This window comes from Aptenodytes forsteri, unplaced genomic scaffold (assembly GCF_000699145.1).
Source record: "Aptenodytes forsteri isolate BGI_AS27 unplaced genomic scaffold, ASM69914v1 Scaffold494, whole genome shotgun sequence".
Lineage (NCBI taxonomy): Eukaryota > Metazoa > Chordata > Aves > Sphenisciformes > Spheniscidae > Aptenodytes > Aptenodytes forsteri.
Window position 1 is genome coordinate 818,655 of NW_008794455.1, and position 19,343 is coordinate 837,997.

The 19,343-nt window shown below is 43.2% G+C and overlaps 1 protein-coding gene across 4 annotated transcripts in view; it reads right to left on the minus strand.

Annotated features, from left to right (window-relative positions):
• The window catches only part of EXD3 (exonuclease 3'-5' domain containing 3), a 234,744-nt gene extending 216,104 nt beyond the window's left edge, over window positions 1-18,640 (minus strand). For all 4 annotated transcript variants that reach the window (XM_009290644.2, XM_009290648.2, XM_009290647.2 and 1 more), the window contains exon 1: window positions 18,530-18,640. In XM_009290644.2, the coding sequence (XP_009288919.1) occupies window positions 18,530-18,566 (37 nt within the window). In that variant the 5' untranslated portion in view covers window positions 18,567-18,640. The remainder of the gene's footprint in view (window positions 1-18,529) is intronic.
• Window positions 18,641-19,343: the final 703 nt, after the last annotated feature.

The window sequence follows — 19,343 nt, forward strand, 5'->3', positions numbered from 1 at the left end:
GGAATATTTTGCTTCACTTTAGGGGGGAGGTCAGTACCCTAGAAGCTTATCTTCTGGTGGTTCTTCGCCATCTGTCAAACAGACCTGATTTAATAGAAACATCTAATTCAATCATGTACCTTGCATGCAGGATAGCAAGGTACAGGCCAGCAATTGTAGTCTCTGGTTTTGATCTACTGTATTAATGTGACAACATGCAATACTATATCACAGGGTTAGCTCTACGAATCGTATTTTCTCTAACATCCTTGCAAAAGCTTATCACAAAGCATCCAGCTATGCATTCAATGCTGATTTCATGTTTCTCATTTGATTCTTCTAGAGAAAAGCTGGAATTTCTCAGATGCCACTAGCTGAGCCTACCCCTTCCTGGGATCACTACGTTAAGCCATACCTTGGTCTATGCTGCTGACTACATCGTTATTGAAATGTCAAAATTTAGAGATCGAACAGAAATACAGCTGGAGAATGAGTTGCACAGGCAAAACACTGAGAAAGAGAAACTGCCATGCTGGAGAGGAGAAAGGGAAATGAAGAATAGTGGGTAGAGTAAAAGTGTATTGAAAGCAATAGAAGTTTTTCTAGAAAAAGAATCCATTCTTTCTCAATGGCAGTAAAAGTCATTCTTTAACTAAGGGCAAAACAGATCCCTTCCGTTCTGAGAAATTTGAGTTATGAAAACATAATAGGAAACCTCACGATTTCCCTAATACATGCTCTGTTTTTCAGTGAGTCAGAAGTTCACATTCTTCTAATGCAACCTCCCAACTGAAAACAATCCCCACACTTCAAGCAAAAGAATAATAAAGCACACATATGCTTCTTATAAAACAAACCTTACAAATAACCATGGGTTTTGTTTTCATAATGGCTAAAATTCATCATTTAACCCCCAAAAAACACAGATCAAACAAAATGCACTCTCATTAAAAGAAAAGGCTTGCTTGTCTGAGCAGAACAGCCAATTACATTTTCCTCTTATTTTCTTGGTGCTTTTTGTCAATGGAGAGAAAGGACAGTTGCTTACCAGACACCGCCATGTAAGGCAGGCAGGCTCAGCACACCTCCACCCCTGGTACTCCAGACGAGGACCTTCCTCTCCCCCACCCCGCATCAGCCCCAAGGGGCACTCACATTCCTCTCCCACTTGGCGCATACAGACACCTGAACAGCAACAACATCTAGGCATGGCACGCAGCGCGTGAGCAGAAAATGCCCTTCAGATCTGGTGCCAACTAAAGAAACAAAAACGTAACCTAACCAAGAAGTTACCCAGCTTTGGGAACATCCTCACCCAGTGCCTGAGATGACCCAATCTCGGGGAGCAAAAACATCCCTTCCCCTTGCACAGCGGCAAAGGAGAGCATCTCACACCGTCGGTCTGAACATGCATGTGGGTCACCACCTCAAACAAACAGAAGCCATTTTTGGATACTTTCAATACACCCTGGCTTGATAAGGAGAAGTGCATCTATTTTTATATAAGTGGCAATTCTAAAAATAATACCAAGAAGCTGCTTTCTAGGCAGGTAAGGAAATAAAAATTAATAAAAATTAATAAAAGCCTAAAAGTATAACAATCGTTGCCTTTTGCAAGTAATTGGCAACACTTCTAATGGTTTCCTCATCTGTTAGATGGGCTATAATCTCAATACCAGGGGTTGTTAAGCACCAAGATGACAATACAATCCCTGGCACAGGAGGACTCGGAGTTCTGGACTGATGGGAGCCAGGGCACACCCTGGAGGGGAGGACAGCACTGCACTCCCTCATTCCCTTCTAATTTTTTACACCCTCTCCCTACATCTTCACTGCCAGGCACAGCCAGAGACGTGACTGAAGACACTGAGCTCGGTGGATCACCGTCCTGCCGAAACCATGGCTTATGTTCTTGTGTTCAAACCTATTTAAGCAAAAAACAGTTACATCATAAAATATTTCTTTTCCTGCAAAAATTCAGCCAAGCTATTTTTACTTACTTTAGCCAACAGCTCCATGCATTTTTTCAGTGATAAAGAGAAATGGTTTTTGTTCCCATAAAACATCTCAGTGTTGAGGAGGGAAGGGTAAGGAGCGAGTCACCATGCTCCCAGAAGCACCGACAACACTCGCTGCCGTGGAATGAGCCATTTCTCACACCCCGCTGCTGAGCAGTGGGGGCTGTCTTACCACACCTCCGCAAGCCCAGGAACAGAAGGGATCCGTCATAGCCAGGACACAAGTCAATGTCCCTACACTAAGTTAACGGCACTTTCCATGGAAATGGAAATTCAGGAGTTTAAAAACAACATTTAAAACAGCACTCCAGAAAACTAACAGTTTCTTCTTTCAAGCTTATCAATCCTGCAAAGGTGAAGAAAACTAATATTGTCCAGGATAAAAGGGGGAACTTCTTACCTATGTCCTTATTTTCGGGCTACTTAGTACTGAGACTGTCAGGAACAGCAGTGGTAGCAGGTCTAGAGGACTGAACTGCAGTTTGGGGAAGAAGCATCAGATGCAGAGTACTATCATAAAGCTAAAAAGATATATTTTTTTCTCCTCTCCAGACATGTCTGGAAATCCCAAAGTTCTAAACCTAAGAACCTTTAACTGCCTCTCCTAAGTAGTTTTCCATGAAAAAAACCCAACTGTTAATACTAAAAAGCCATAGTACATGTTTTGAAGCCATCCAACTTTCTTTTTAGAACAGTAACAATAGTTTGATTCTTGTTTAAACACCATTCCCACATTTTCTTCTGCCCGTTCCTCACTTCTGCGTACTGAAGAAGCATCAGCAGGTGCTGAATGGGGGCCAGAACCTCTCCCTTTCTGAGGCCGGTGTGTACGGTCACGTTGCTGAACTCCACCAGTACGGACCAGGCAACAAGGCCCTTTACAGAATCAGAAGTGCTGCAGCTTCACCCCTCTCAGCAAGGTGAAAGGCACCAAGGGCATCCTGCTTCTCCTAGCTCCTAAGGATTTCTATTTCTGTTATCTACACAGTTCCATAACTGGTACTGCTGATTCAGGTATTTAATATCAGACACAGAATTTGTTTTCACCTGTGGCTGGATAACCCAATCGCCCAAAGAAATCTGTAGGTTACACCTGAGAAAGACAACTTGAGCCTGAAGAATACGTCAGCTTTTCTGCCACCACTTCAGAAGGATATTAAAATAACCCTTTCAGTAAAGTCGAAATTCACTTTGTTGTTGTTTTTTTACTAGCTGAGACCATTCCGATCACTGAAGATAGATAATCAGGTTCAAGGAAACTTTGTTCTCTAAGTATCCAAAATGAGAAATTGTTTTTAAAAATAGAAGTTGAAATAGAAACTTCTACATGTTGAGACCTGATGTTAGCAAAGTATTTAGACTGTGTTTAAGCACATGTTAAAATGCACAGCTAAAAACACGTGGTGCACTTTCAGTACCCCAACACAAAGCCTCAGACCTTCAGCTGAAGAAGTCCATGTATTTTAACCTATCCCAAGTGACACCAACTTATTTCAGCCAAAGCTTTAAACCTAGTATCTCCTTGACGGAACAGGCCCACGGATGAAATTCTCACCCAATGAAGCTGACACAAAAATTTCCATACACATCAACTAAGGAAGCATTTCACTGGGCTCGGGTCTATTTCCTAACTTTTTAATCCCGTTTTTAATTAATGCTTAATTTCTACTTAAATTAAGGAGAGTTTCACCTAAGTTAGGGTTCACGTGAGCTTTCTATCAAGTTGTACCTTGAAACGCTTTAACAAAACATTCAAAAGACACTCCAAATCTTGTGTCACATAGAAGTGAGGATGGAAACATTTTTCTGTAATGAGTTGTGAAGAGTCCAGCTTATTGAGCGAAGCAAATAAAGGTGCAACTGAGCTTTCTCATGGGAACGTAGGGCTGCAGCTCACCTGGGATGGGGAAACTGTGCTGAAAACTCTTGTACCACACTGCTGGAAAACACTGACAAGTTCTGCTTAAGAGAGGAAGATCATGCCAGAGCTACGTGCAGGGAAAGCAGGGGTGCACGTCATAAATACAGATCTTTATAAAAACTGCTTTTGTAGATCTCAATACACTGACCAGTCTTCTACCAGTAGAAAATGAGGGGGGGGGGAAACAAGACTGCAGCACCTCCAAGTTTTCTGGCACTTTCTCTTTCTGGAGTCGGGTTATCGTAACAGCTCTAATTCTTTCCTTAGCACACAGATTGACTGGCAGAAGCTAGAGCTGTCAGCTGAGTAAAAGCTCCAATTAACGGTGGGTATTAGAGACAAGATCAGCATCTTGCAATTACAACTGAAACTAACTTTTCCAGAAAGGAAAAAGCCCACAGCTTTTATTGCCCAATGCTTGACAGAGGCCGAATCGAAGGAGGAAGGCACAACTATCGGAACAAGGCTAAGAAATTTAAGAACACAGTACATTTTGCCACTTAGTGCTTTTATTAAGTATTTACTTTGAAATGCACAGTTTTCCAGTATCTGTGTGAGAGTTCCTCTTCATATGCTCTACCCAACACGTTAAAACTTGTACGAATCTTTCCCATTCATTAAAAAACAAAATAAAAAAAAAGCTCAAGTCTGCAGCAGATAATTAGTGTCATCTCCCCCAATGCATGGGTATTTTTAGCCTTAACAGATCTGCTGAGAGGAAAGATACAGAAAACTGAAACGAATGCCTCTTCAGATTTTATCTCTGTCAGTTTTTTGTAAATGTAGATATGTAGGAATTACGTACGAATGCTACTTTTTTTCTGTTTACTTCCACGTCGTCAGCCTGAGCACCGGGGGAGGATAAAAGGAAGACACGCTAACCAACCCACCAGCAGTATTTCACCTCTCACTCTCAGATGCTGAATGATGGTGCCCTGCATCACGCAGCACCGTGTCCTGGAAGTCACCACCTGCCTTCCTGAAGTCTGTTGCTAGGAAATTCACTTTTCCCTCTGCTGCTCTTTCCTTGGCCATTCGTTCAAGGCACAGGTAACAGTGGGTAACTAACAATCACCCCCTCCAGGCCAGCAGTTCCCAGTCACAGCTGGCTTATTTTCTGTCCCTCAGGCTGTGTGTTCATGAGATGATGTCTCCAACACTATTACCAGCTCCGTGCATTCCTCCTTTTCTCCTCCCTCCTCCTCCTCTGCCTGCATGGGGAGACAGGCTATGAGTAACAGCCGCGCAAGTAAGGGCAGATGTGGGCATCCGTGATCCACGCTCTTGTTGGGCAGTATATCGAACCAAACTGATTTGCTTTAAATGCTAATTTGAGAAAATATCACAGCTGTCTTCTAATCAAAAATATGGCTGCTACAGTAGCTTTTCAGCTTCCCTTCGGGTTACATATAATGTAATTAAAAGGCTCAAGTAAACAAAGTGGAGAAGACCCATTTGTCCAGGCCGGATCAAGCTCTCCACAGGCAGAGTGCAATTGCTACTTTGCTTATGTTGAAGAAAATAATGGTAAAATTCCTACACTAAAAAATTCCTTCTTCTTCCTATAGCTAATTACATCTCAGAGTGTTACGTTAAAACTCTGTCTCCAGTACTGATACTCAATATTGCCAGAGAAAGCAAGAATCTTCAAACAACGTGTTCTTCATACATAACTCTGCTCCTGTTGCTGCTTTTGAAAATCCCAACCTGAGGTGCCAGGAACAGTTCCAATTACTCCGAAGTGTGCCCCAAACGCTGAATCTGCTCCCTCCATGCACAAAGCTCTCCAGGTCACCTTTAAGTGATTGCAAAATAGCCAAATGTTTTTCCATAAGTGGGCTGGCTCAAACCATTCTTCTCTAGGACACGTCACAGACATTACACGCAGGCTCAGGCAAAAACTTGCCCAATACTTCACACTGCGCTACCACAGACTAAACAGCTTGCACTGGATTTTTTCAGTGTTACTATTACTAGATACAAGGCCAAATAAAAGATATCGCTGCTACTTAAGATAAAAGTAGCGATGGCTATTCACTTGCAAAATTTATAGGTGCACCCTCTTAGATAAAATAAAAAAAAAATCTTTGAGAGGTCCTACACATGACTTGCAAAGTTATAGTTCTTGGGAGGTTAAGTAGAAAAGAAAGGATACCTGTCAGCTCACCACCAACATGTTTGACGAGATTTGTTGGTTTCTATGGCAATGGGGAGGGTAACATGGCTGCCTGGTTACAATTATGACTGACGCACATCTCAAACAATCGTTCTCTTCCTGTTCGTATGACATAAGAAAAACAGGATGTTGAGAGGTGTTTATCTGAATGAACAAGATAAGCAAGCTCACTGACAGTTCTAAAAGTATAAGATTTAACTAACAAGATGTTACAGATTTTCTGTGGAAAACAAAAAAAAAATCCAACTGCTGCACTGCTGAATGTGATTAAATTATGCATGGAAAGATCCTTTCCCTCCGAACCCGCAGGAAACAGTTGAGGAGCTGTTATATGAGCCATGAATACCAATGGAAAGTCTTTTTAGTGTGAGATACTGAGTTACACTGCTGAATCAAAATTGAGAAAAACAGCTTAGTGTGCAATATCCTGCCACCTCCCAAAACCGTATTCAGTTCAGGGACCGCTGATGGGGTGGGCTACAAAGAATCAGGGTGCTGCAACCGTCCTACTGCTAGACAGGGAAGCCAGGCTGGATTATAAAGCAGTTTGTGGCAGTGAGTACCATTTCACAGGCGTTTCTCAGGCCTTTCACTCAACCTGAGTAATCATCGCGGGTACTTTGGAGCATTTTAAATGTCCATCACTGCCTGAGAGGGAACCTTATCACCCCTCATCGCAATTTCATCAATGAGGGAACTTGCAACATGCCCAAATCATATAGCAGAGTACGGTGCTGCAATCACTGCTGTCCGCTAATTAAGACGAGCTGGTACAGCCCTGCAGCACACTGCAGTTTAAAGCAGAAAACCAGCTCATGTCCAAAAAGCACAACAACATCGTCCTAGGGGTGGTTCTGGAGCAGGGGAAAGGTACTCGTCTTCACACCCATGCTCTTGTCACCCATACGCATGGGCAATACACCCAGCTAGAAACATCCAGCTACAGGGCAAGATAATGCTAATGTAACCAGGAACTGGTTGAACAGACTGCAGGTGACCCAGCGTTAACTTGCATTTGCTTTAATACATCACTCCTTTTCATTTCTCCCTCCCCACAAGCAGGGAGAAAGGATAAGGTATACTTAGAGACAGGTATATTAGAAAAACCTAAAAGTGCAGTCTGGAAAGTTAATTGCCAGCGGCTGCCTTGCTGTGGTAGCAGAAAGAATGGGGCGTTCAGCAAGGAAGCTGGAACGGATAGGTGAGAGGCTGGGAGCGGGACATCCCTCTGTGTTTTAGGAGACATTTGGAGTATATAAACCACTCAGCGCAGAATGGTTTACATGGAATCAAAGAAAAATAACGAAGGAGAAGGATAGCATGTTTCAGCCTGACTTTCCTGAGGGGTCATTCCTGTTTAGGAATTACCGAGGACTGGAGTTAAAGTCTCCTCCGTCTTCAGCCTCAGAGGAAAATTAATACCGCTAAATATTTTGGCTTGGGATTTCCAAGAATTAGCTGATAACTGTCAAACAGGGAAGTTCAACAGTCTTTCACGTACTTATTTGTTCATAGCTTTGCCTATTTAAAATGCACATATAATTTAAAATATAATACTCATTATAGTCTTTTGCATGTCATCATATCCCATGGAAGAACCAGACCATACGCCACGGTGCTCCGATCAGTCAAAAGTACAATCGTGTCATTGTACACTGCTAGACACAGGGCCTGACGCTAAAGACCTGATATTAACAATACTTTGTTTTATAGTACATCGGCCGCCACAGACCTATTTGAGCACATAGTTAGAATAATAATGATGTAATAGAGAACGTAAAAACTCTTGAAATAGAAAATGAGTACAATCAGATATTGAAGTGAAGGATAATAAATATGTGGACTCAGTAATAGTTTAAACAAGTGAGCCGCGGGGAGTAGAAGGAGGTAGTCTGAGACGGCTCTCCAAGGAGAGCACCATGCAGTTGCTAGGGATTAAAAGATCAAAGTGCCTGTGCACTGTCACAACAGCGCCATCCCGAAAACGGATCACAAAGTATGAGAGATGTGACAATGTAATACTTACCTTCAACAATTCTTTCTGCTATCTAGAGCATCCTCTATCCAGGAGTTACAACAGACTGTATGAGCCATAACAGCTTGCAGCTGGTTCAGAAGAAGCTGGCTTTGGACCTCTGGGAGCACCAAAGCAAACACATTAGGAATTCTGTACTGGCTTCCCTGGCATTGCAAAAACATCACCAAGTTTGACACAAAGCTACCTGAACAACCTAACACGCTCCGCATGTGTTTGTGAGCTGCAGTTACCTAAAATCCTTTCCAAGTGGTCACCCTCCTCCACCACTGCTTTCTTTATTTCAAAGACACTTGAAATAAAGATCTCTGAAGTCTCCCTATCAGACTTGCATGCAGTCAAGGACATGTTGATCTCCCAAATGCAATCCTTTTACAGTCCTTACTGTGACCACTTCAACGCTTTCTTGCAAGTCAACGATGCTACCAAGACATACCCCAAAGCAGCAGTGCTGAATGAAGCACTATCATAAAGAGCTGCCAACACCATGTATTACTTTGAAGACAACAGCCCTCCATGTTTGTATTTTTCCTTTTCTACATTGAGCAGGTGTTGGTTTCCTTAAAAAGCTGCACCTCAGGCTATACATTACAGTTCATAAGGCATGAAGATGCTGCACTTGTTCCACACACGGGCACTGGGAAGTGAAGGAGTTTACCCAAAGACTCCCAGCAGAACCCCCAAGGAAACGAGAACAGGTGCCCGATTCTGACCTCCCTCATTTTCACGTCAGCAGGGATCCATCTGTTTTAACAATTACTTCTAACTCATTCTAGCCTGGTATCAGCAGCTCTGGAAACCCAGTGTGCAGCCCCCAGTGAAGGCACAAACCCTCCTGGGTGGGAGGGACCACAGGAACTCTCAATGTCCCCCACAAGCCGTGCCTGGAGCCGCTACACGTCTGTGCAGTCTCCTCTCGCCCACCGGGATTCCAGCTGCACCAGTCCCATCTTCTCAGGGCGACCAAAAAACCTACACCACAGTCAGGATTTCATTTACAAATCAGTTCTCTAACAGCAGGCCTGATTTCCAAAGTCCTTTATGAAACAACGGATGACTTTTGCTACCTCTGTTATCCATATCAGAAGACACAGGGTAGAACAGATCTGTATAAGAAAGTGGATTTCTACTTACTTTTATGTAAATTTTGTTTTCCCATTTGGTGCACATATTTAAGTCAGTATCAAAGGAACAAAATGGAAACCAAATCATTGTCTCCGGCTTGGCTGGCGTACAGATCAACTCCCAGCCTTTATTTCTAGGAAGTGAGCTGTAAATTTTGTTTTCCCATTTGGTGCACATATTTAAGTCAGTATCAAAGGAACAAAATGGAAACCAAATCATTGTCTCCGGCTTGGCTGGCGTAAAGATCAACTCCCAGCCTTTAATTCTAGGAAGTGAGCGACCGCGAAGTCTCATGACAGCCAAAGGCCCCCCTCTTTCAATCTGACTCGCTGTTTGTCTTGGAAGTAGCCAGGTTAACGCTTGTCCCATTCAGCCTGCAAGGGAATGCGGGGCAGATCGAAAGAGGGAGAGACAGACAGAGACAAAGACGGACAGAGAGACACTGCAAAAGACTGAGAGACAAAGACCGGCGGCGGGATGAAAGAGCATGGAACGAAGGCAGGACCCAGCCAAGCCAAACAAAGTTTTCCTTGAGTGATTACATCTGCTGGAGAGTCCCCAGCTTGCACTCTCCTTGCTGAGAAATTCTTTTAATTGTGTCTAGGACATTTTAAAAATCCCAAGAAAAGCTTCTCTGTAATCATGAAAGCTCTGAACTATGTGAACTTTTGTTATGCTGAATTACTGATAGCTTGCTACATACTTCTTGAAGTAAAAGCTGAAAATTGCTTTACAGAAGGTTTTTCTGAGGTAGAGCCCTGGGGAGGGAAAACCAATAATAAATCTTAATTTCTTTTTCCCCAGGAAAAATCAAACAATTTAGAAAAAGTCTTCTCCCTCCCAATGTCTGTGTAGCTAAGTACAAAGAGCATCCAGAAGAAAATGAAAAGAGATACCTCCTCAAATTAGGCAAAATTAAATAAGGTTAAATGAATGATCTGTAGAGCCAAAGCCTACAATTCCATAAAATGGCCTCCCTCCCTGGAAGTCAACAGGGATGGTGGCTCTTCCACAGCCACTAAAGCCATTCACTACTTAGCTGATGGTGGAGAGTGGGCAGTTGGGCAAGACCGTATATCCAGCACCTATGCCAAGACAGTACTGTATGTCAGGCTGCCACAGGCATTTTCTTGTATATATGAAAACCAATACTTGTAAGTCAGAAAGACAGATTAATATTAAGCAATTTTCAAGCCGGCTAAAAAAAAGGTGATTCTGCCTTGATCAGACACGCTCCTGAGGTTATCTGAATGCCACTGCCCGCTGGTTTCACATCGTGGGCCCAACTCTCTTGTCTGCGGCAAACCTCCTGGCAAACCTCCCTCATCTTCAAGCCTGTTTTCCCAGCATTAATTTGTACTCTACCACTCACTATGATAACCAGAAATGCCATAGGGTTGACCGACTCCAAGTGCTTCATTTCTCTCCTCCACAACCCAAACATCTGCCTTCATATATCAAGTAACTAGATATTTATATTTACCAAATTTGAAGGTCAGTCATTGGAAGACGCTGCAAAGGCAAGGCTCAGTGTTAAAAGACCAAAACCAACCCCATCAACAAGGTGTGTCGAGCTGGCCCTCACAATCGCATGCTCCACCATGTCACAGGTGTGAGGTACCCAGGAAGGTGAAAGCATGACTGGGGGGGACACCTAACACATCTGCACCCATAAAACAGCCACCCAAAGGTGTGCTTTGGCATATACACATCTTTTAAGTACTTTGAATTAATATCTGGCTGTATTTCACCACTTTGCTGGTGCAAAAGCAAAGTGACTCGTCCTCGCTACATCTCTATTGCATATCGCACGCGAGTGCAGTTACACCAACCAACTTGAACCCTCCCCACCCAGCAGCTTGCCCCGCTGAAATGCGGAGAGCCCCTTCCCTGCCCCAGCTTGCACAGGCTCTGGTCCTTAGCAGACCGTTCACAAGCCAGGCCCACCCAAGCTGTTGGCAATAAACTAACTCAGCCAAAATACGGATCAGTTCTTGCTGGGCCAGTGAATTGAACCAACTCAGTGAAGGGTCCAAGGTAGCAGCACTGGAGCAAAGAGGATGATTCATGTACCCAGGACTGGGTACGAGGGCGTGAGGGAGAAGGGCAGGGAGCAAGACCTTTCCCTTGCAGCTGCGATTAAGCCGCTAGATCAGTCAGCACTTCCATTTGCTCCGTTCTGCCAAAACACACATCCTTCCTTATAACATATAGAGATACAGATGATTAATTATATAATAGGTAGTGATGCATATTCTTCAATGAACTGCAGGGTAGCTAGGTACAATGCTGAGTTTTATGTGCTCAACGATGCAAAAGAGAAGGCTCCAACTTAAGATAAAACTCATGCATCAGCCACAAGACAGGATCTCTTAGTCTGCTGCAGCACAGTATGGCCAGGCTAAGATGCTGCAGCACCTTGAGCACAAGTTGCAAGCACTGCTGAAAGGATGCAAATGCAGATGGACATCAGCATCATCCAGATTTATTTTTTAAACAGTATGTCTTATAGTTACTTTAAAACAGCATTTATACTTAAGACAGGCAGCCTTTCCAGGCAGAACCTCCTCCTCTGCTCAACTCTTCGGGAAGCACAACCATCTCTCCATAGCCAGGATCGTGCCATTTAGAAACACCAGCTCAGTATCTACTGAACGACACTTCAACAATGAGGGTGAAGGAAACCTCAATGGATAGAAACACTAGAAGCTGCTAAGGGAACTGGCAACACTCAGCCTACCACGGTGCTGAGCGAAAGACTAGCTGGCACCTATGAGATGGGGAGCCTGATCTGAACCAGTGAGCAAAGGGACCGATGGCTCTCTAGCCCCTACCACATGGTACGGGGAATAAACAGTGTGATGGACAAGGAGCACAATTTGAGAACATCTGCTGCAATAATCTCAATCTTCAAAAGTGTGGAGGGTTCCCTAAAAACCTGTGGTTTGTTGGGCAGGAGGTTGGGGGTTTGTTTTATGCTTATTTGCCTTTTGTTTTTGTCTTAGTGGATAACATTCATTTCCAGTAACTGTCGACCAAAGTGGAAAAGGAGTATTTAACAATAAAGTGCAAGAATCCATTATGAGTAATGGCAACACATGTGCTTTTATGAAACAATAACACACCAACATAAAATAAATCAGTGCCTTTTAATTTAACAATGTAAATTACCCTCCCACCTGCTGTGAATCTCTGTAAGGAGAAAAAGCTGGCTGCATATTTACCAAGCTGTCTATCCCAGTCTCATTCTGAACTGGCCTAATGCCCTGGGGTTAGACTGTAGGACTCTGTCATCTCTTGCACTCGTATGACCTAAGAAAGGGAATGTGGCCTTTTTCCCACAAGCCCAGAGTGAGAACATCATAAAAGCTGAACTTTAGCCCCCTTTTTGGGCAGGCAGCACAATAGCAAGGAGGATGCTGTTACTCCCTGGAGGCTCTGCTGCTGAAAAACATCACCAAGCTCAAGTAAAAGGTCAGTAGTTAGGATTGCAACTCTTGTTTTCTTCAGTTTTCCTCCTCCGTCAAAGGCAGTTAAACATTCTTTGCACACCCCCCCTCCCTCCTTCTGAGAAATGCAGGAAGGAAGTGCTTGCAAAATAGTTTAATTTAAAAGAACGCACAATCACACACACAGCAAACACTGCTTTAGACTCAGAGCAGGACACTTCTATTGCCTCACAGTTCCCACTAAAACAAAAATGAATCCCTGCAGTGGCAGAGTCGTTCCTCCCTCCCCGCACACAAGTGGAGTCTGCGTTTTTACTCCCAAACCCTTTTGTTGAGGGGCAGACACCTTGGGTGAGAAGATCTGCAGCTACGTGCTGCAGGCAACTCCCTCTGCTCCTACAGAGCACACAGCACCCTGCAGGTTCTTGTCAAGCTGGAGAAGAGGACATCTGCCTAGTGAACAAGAGCTGTGGAGCCAGGGAAAGGGGGATGCAGAAAACCCTGTAATCTCTCAAGGTGCTGCATGGTAACAGGCACCAAGAGGCAGTTACGCGGTCCTGGGTTGTAGGACACAGTTTTGCCTCCAGTCTTTCTCATAACTACTGCTTGTTTGATTTCACAGTATGTTTTTCCTCCAGTGTTTGTTACCTGGACCTTGCTAGAGTTTGTGAAGGTTTTAAGGATTTAACTTGACCCTTGTCTTCACTAGATTTATGTGAAAGAATCAGAGTGGGTGGAAACAGCTCTTACGCTCCATCCCTTTTTGCAGAGAGGAATGTAGAGACCAGCAGGCAATTCATGGAAAACTTCTTTGTTATTGATCAGTTTGTGCCGTATGACCACATGTCCAATCTAAACATAATTCTTCTCAGTCACACAGTGTTTTTGTATCCCTGGGCAAACAGCATTTACTATCACAAGCCTATTTCTTTGACTTTTCAGAGACTTTGGCAGTCCTGAGGACGTGTCTTCCCTTAAGCCATGAACCATGACAGCCACTAGCACATGTCAGAAGGGGCTTGCAAGTCCCTGCCTGCTTTCACTTCTTTGAGAATTACCAGTCCTCCTAGCCACAGTCTCTTGAAATAAACACCTCCGCTGCTCGCAGCCTCTCCCAGCGCAGCAGCACTTTTGCTCGGTGGTTTCAGCAAATCTGATCATGTTACTGCCGTCCCGCGTTCCTTACATTGCTCGGCTAGCATGCGGTGGATTGATTTCAAGTTGGCACTCTTGTACTTAAAAGGGACACTGTCAACAAATCACAGTCTTGTCTCTTTTTTTTAACCCATTGCTGTCACAGTGCATAATTAGATTAATAAAATAAATAAGAGCTCAGTGCATGTGGGAACTGAGCAGAATTGCACCCACTGCCCGTTAGAGTGATGTCTCCTTCCTCCAAACAGGATGGCCAGGACAAGCAAGGACACAATAAATTATTTTCTAGAAGGAAATTAAGAAGTTTTGCATGCTGTTAATGTGAGCACTTTCCCATGTACAGTCAAGCAGCTTCACAAAGGGGAAGATTAATACTTTCACAAAACAGGGAAATGAGACTGCCAAATGCCACAAACTGTCTGGGGACTTTGGGTCTATGGCAGGACCTGAAACTAGGTTGCTGAGTTTTGCTTTTTTTCTTTTGAAGTTGACAACTTCAATTGACAGCATCTACTTTCAGCCCTGACCAGTGGGGAAACCTGACTTTTCTTAGTTCTAGGCCATTGCCCTGATGGGTAAGTTTTTTGGTTTTGTTATTGTTTTCATAAACATACAGCTATTACTGCTGTTTATTATCCTTCCCACCCCCTGTAACTTTTACCTTTTTTTTTTTTTTCTGTTGGTGTTATTCATGTGCATTTCTGGTAGATTTAAAAATAATTGTTAGCATTTCAGAAATGCCTTCAGATTGTAAATGAGGACTCCATAATACTGCATTCTGTACAGACCTTAAATAAGAAATAATTTCTGTCCCACAGAGTATGGTAAAGGCATTTAAGGAGCTTACTCCCCACCCCATGCCTGTTGCAAGCCCAGACAAAGGACAATAAAAATGTGAAACAGAGAAGGAATTAAATAACCACAGAAAGGCACATCTGGCTGGGCAGACGAGGTGCTTGTGCAGGTAGCCAGCATGGAGCTGGGGATTTTTTGCTTGTCAAGACAGTTAAGAGTTACACACTGGTTTTTACATGGTAAGAAAGTATAAAAAGCATAAACTGCACTGAAAGACGTGTTACAAATAAAACCACCACATCGGCCAGTATGCGTAGGGGGACAGAGTGGCCAGATTTCAGTAGTATGCAATTTGTTTCTGGAAAGTCTTCACCAATTACTTCCACAACTCTAGCCTAAAAACCTTGTCATTAAAACAACATACTCTGTCTTTAATTCTAGAGCTTACACTCATATTCAAGTTTCATCCCAACGTCACCAAAACGTAGCCTTAAGTAAATACTATTTTGACTCTGAGTACACCAGGCACGCTGCAAAAATAAGTCACGCTGCAGAAATTACTGACAGCGGCCTTTTTCAGAGAGAAGTCAGAGGAAAGGTTGAAGGAATCCTGCAGTGTCAGTTAATTCGGGAAAACGTAACCCCACAAAATATTATTTTCTTACACTATGAGCAACTGCTGAAATTTCAGGGTAAGTTTTAAATTTATCATTAAGCTGGACTCTGACTTGAATTTTACCCCAAACCCTCCAATGACCAAACAGAGAAGTCTTCGAGGTGTTTTAATTACACACTAATTTACAAGCTGATGTGCTTAGCTGACTCAGAGGTGTGGGCTCAAACAGAGAGTACAATTCAACATGGGCAGCATCAATGTGAAACAAGGAGGGCAGGTGTAATTGCTGTGGTGGTTGGTAGTCTTTCCATCCCCCTCCTTCCATTCCCAAATACAAACCAGTCCTCTTGCTGTTGGACACAACCTACTAGGAGGTAGCTTTGGAGTGTCTCAGGCCAAAGAACAATAGGATGGCTTCCAAAATACCTACCGGAAAATGCAGAGTGAGAACATGGTAATGCAGACAGGGCTCTATTTGTGTGGATGCTCACACCCAAAAAGACTAACCTAGGTGCTCAGCCTTACACATAAAGCATTCAGGCTAGATGTATAAGGAAAATTAAGCCTCAAATATTGCAAACTTGTTTCTCTGTCAAGTTAGACTCTTGATATTCTGTCATATCCAGTAGTACAACAGGATTATACAGTGATCTTGAGAGGTGTTTCAGTGATTGCTCATCATCTCTTAACAACTGATCTTTGCAGGCTTTTGCTATCAGAACCAAAATGGAATCCCCAGCTCAAAGTTGGCGAGAATACTAAAGCTGTACTGAAAAAAAAAAAAAACAAATAGCTGTTTTAAGGAATGGTTAAAAAAAGGTTACAGAGCAGACAGGTCTGAAAATATTATCTAAATATTGTAATGCAGCTTTTAAACAAAACCAGTAATACAAGAAAAAGATTACAGTTCAGTTCTGAGCCTTTTCTTGGAGAGAGGCACAGAATCATACTCAGCAAAGGTGATTAATTTAAAGGTGAGGCCTCCACCTTATTCATTTCCTCCTTCTTTAAGGCATCACAGATAGCGTTTGCCTCATCACTGCCCTACCCTGAAGATCTGACAGAAACCTCTGCCTCCGTCATGCCAGACAACAGTCACTTCCTTCCCCTGTGGCCAGACACATCACCCTGGGGTGCTCTGGACCAGAGAGCATCCCCAGTCATTTCCTTGGCTTAAGGCTCCACAACCTGCCAGTGCAGTAGCTTCTTTACTAAACATCAGCCCTTTTCCTTCTTTTTCCCCTTTTTTTCTTTGTTAAGCTGCTTCTTCTGAAGGGGAATTTTGATTACTGAAGTACTTGATTATAAAGGGAAGGGAAGAAAATCCTCAGTAAACTGCTATCAGACACAGCCTACAGACCAAACTGGCTTGTGCATGAACCCCAGTGGTTTGCGCTCACGCTGCCTCCAAAGTGTTTATGCGAGACGTGTGTTTTTCCCGTTGCGCTGCTGTGATTGTTTGGCTGGGCTGGGTGATGGATAGTGGAGAAGGTTGTGTCTGGAAACGCGCTCCGAAGTCGACAGGAAGCTGAGGGGGCCTTTGCCAGCACTTCCTTCCTGCATACAAGGGGAGGACAGAATGGGAAAAACCTTGGCTGTCTCTTACCCTGAGAAAAGTGCTACCTTCCAGCTGGATTACAGTAAAAATATTTTAATCTTTCACAAGATTATAATATCCTTCCTCTCTAAGTATAGCTACAGTGGTAGCAAGGCTTAGATAATGAAATGAACTGACAATGTAAAACTTACTAGGTGGCTACAGAGGGCTGGTGCTGGATGCTGAACAAACGGAGGTCCAAATTTGAAGATCCCTATCTTCAGTCAAGATATAAATCATAGTGGATCAGGCCTGTTTAACCCAGTATCTTGACTCCAAGAGTAACCAGTACTAAGCTTCAACAGAAGGTGTAAAATCCATACAAGTAGTACATCGGAAATATGTCCCTCTTGACAGCTTCATTCCTGTGCCTGTTTTAGAGTGGATCTAAACTCAAAGCATAACATTTATTACCCCTACAAAAAACAACGCTGCAATGAGCAATCTATGAATATTCTGACCATGCGATCCACATATTTCTCATGAGCACCCAGGATGGTTTGTGTTATGGAGACTTTCCTTGAATGTCTTTTTCCAAAGACCCAGCCTCTAGGTCCTTTTGTGGATGATTCATGAATCTGCATGACATCCTGACGTGTAATCATCATCTGTTCACAGTAATAAAAACACATGCAGAGTATTAAAGAATAGATATTCCATGTTACCACAGGAATTTTCCGAAAATTTTCCATTCTTGAACTCCCAGATTCAAACCCATAGACAACAGCAAGATCTTTAGTGTAGGCAGGTGTTCAGAACCCCAAACTCATCAATCTGCTCTGCCTACAGCCAAGTGGACTGTGACAGCAAGAGCATGGCACAAGGGTGGTGGCTATGAGGACCACTTTCCCTGCTATCCCAGCAAGGGGATATCCTAGCAGTTCCCTCAGACAGATATTGTCTGGACGAGTTTGCGTGAGTAAGTCTGAAAAAGGGAGGAAGAAACTCTCAGGACTCTTGACAACAAAAGACACGTCCCCAAACCTGTGAGCAGACAGCTCTCATAACAGCCTCGATTTCTGAAAAAGGAATCGGACGAAAAGACCTCACCCATTAACAAAGAGTAGGGAACAATGGAAACTGTCAAAAAATAGCCCTCACGTCAGAACTAAGAATGCCCCTTTACACATCCAAAAAAGCACACAGCTGAGCAAGAGCCTGGGAGGCTGTCAGGCACTGCTTCTGGCTTACGCGCCTCCCAGGCCTTTCTCCTTTGCAGAAACTGCCAGAAGCACTAGATGATACTGAATTCCAATAACCAAAGATGGGGATGGAAGAGCAGAGGAAATTTATGGCAGGACTGAGCCAGAATAAGTAATAAATTCCTGTCCATTCAATCTCTCCGGCAAGGATCCTAACACTGAAACTTTGTGGGACATACATGAAAATGCTATGTGTGTGCAAGAAGTTATAAAAACAGTTGTTATAAGAAGTTTCAACCTGGAATACAATTTTAAAGGACGCTGATATCTAGATGTGGACCAGGAAACCTCAAAGATCCAGTAACCTTCATGGCACACAATTTAGCATTGAATTCACAGGTTTTGCTCTATTTGTGATGAAGCATTCTCCTCCAATAGCACTAAGGAAAATGAATGGAAAGCAAATCATGCTGGACAAACAGGAGAAGATAGGCAAACGCTTGGACAAGCAGAAAACTCACCAGTGGGCTGATCACTTGAGTCACTGTCCTGATTCATCCTCCCAAAGGTGGCACCAAATCAGGATGCTGAGCTTAGTGGTCTACAGCTCAGAGTTGGTAGCCCAAGCTCTTGCTTCTGAAAAGAAAAAAGGTAGTGTTACTATCAAACTGTAGGAACTTCACCCTGTGTGACAAAAGAAATATCTTGTGTGTGGTCTGTTGCCTTCGTATCTAAGCAAGACAGTGGAGAAACTGTGTGCATATACAACTTAGCGCAGAAGTCATAGTACATTGCCTGAAGATCAGAGAACTAAATGGTGAATCGGTGAATTAAGTCAACCAAGAAACACTGAAAAGTGGCATCTGAAATTTCTTGCAAGTTAAAACAACGTGTAGTTAAAACAACACCTAGATTAATGGAATAGGTCAAGATTAGCTTTCAGATTTCAGTTGCACAAACAGGAGTCTCTAACACTGTTTACTTGATTAACCAAACAAAAACCAGACCTATCTAACTTCCAAACTGGACAAACAGTCCACGTGAAAGTATGTTTTTGCCGTAGCTAAACAGCTCCTCCTCTTTGTTTGCTTGCCCTTCCACCCATCACATCTTGACTGTGGTAGAGTTGGGAACAGAACCCATGTCTCCCAAATCCCAGTCCAGTGCCTTCACCACCACATCCTTCCTGCTGAATCACATTGCAGAATTGTTTATCAGGAAGGAAATTCCCCCTCGAGAGTACTCACTCTGAGTGTGCTGGTGGAACACAAATGCTTAGAAAAATACAAATGGACTAGCAATAACAACAAGTGATTTAAGTCACTGTACAACAGG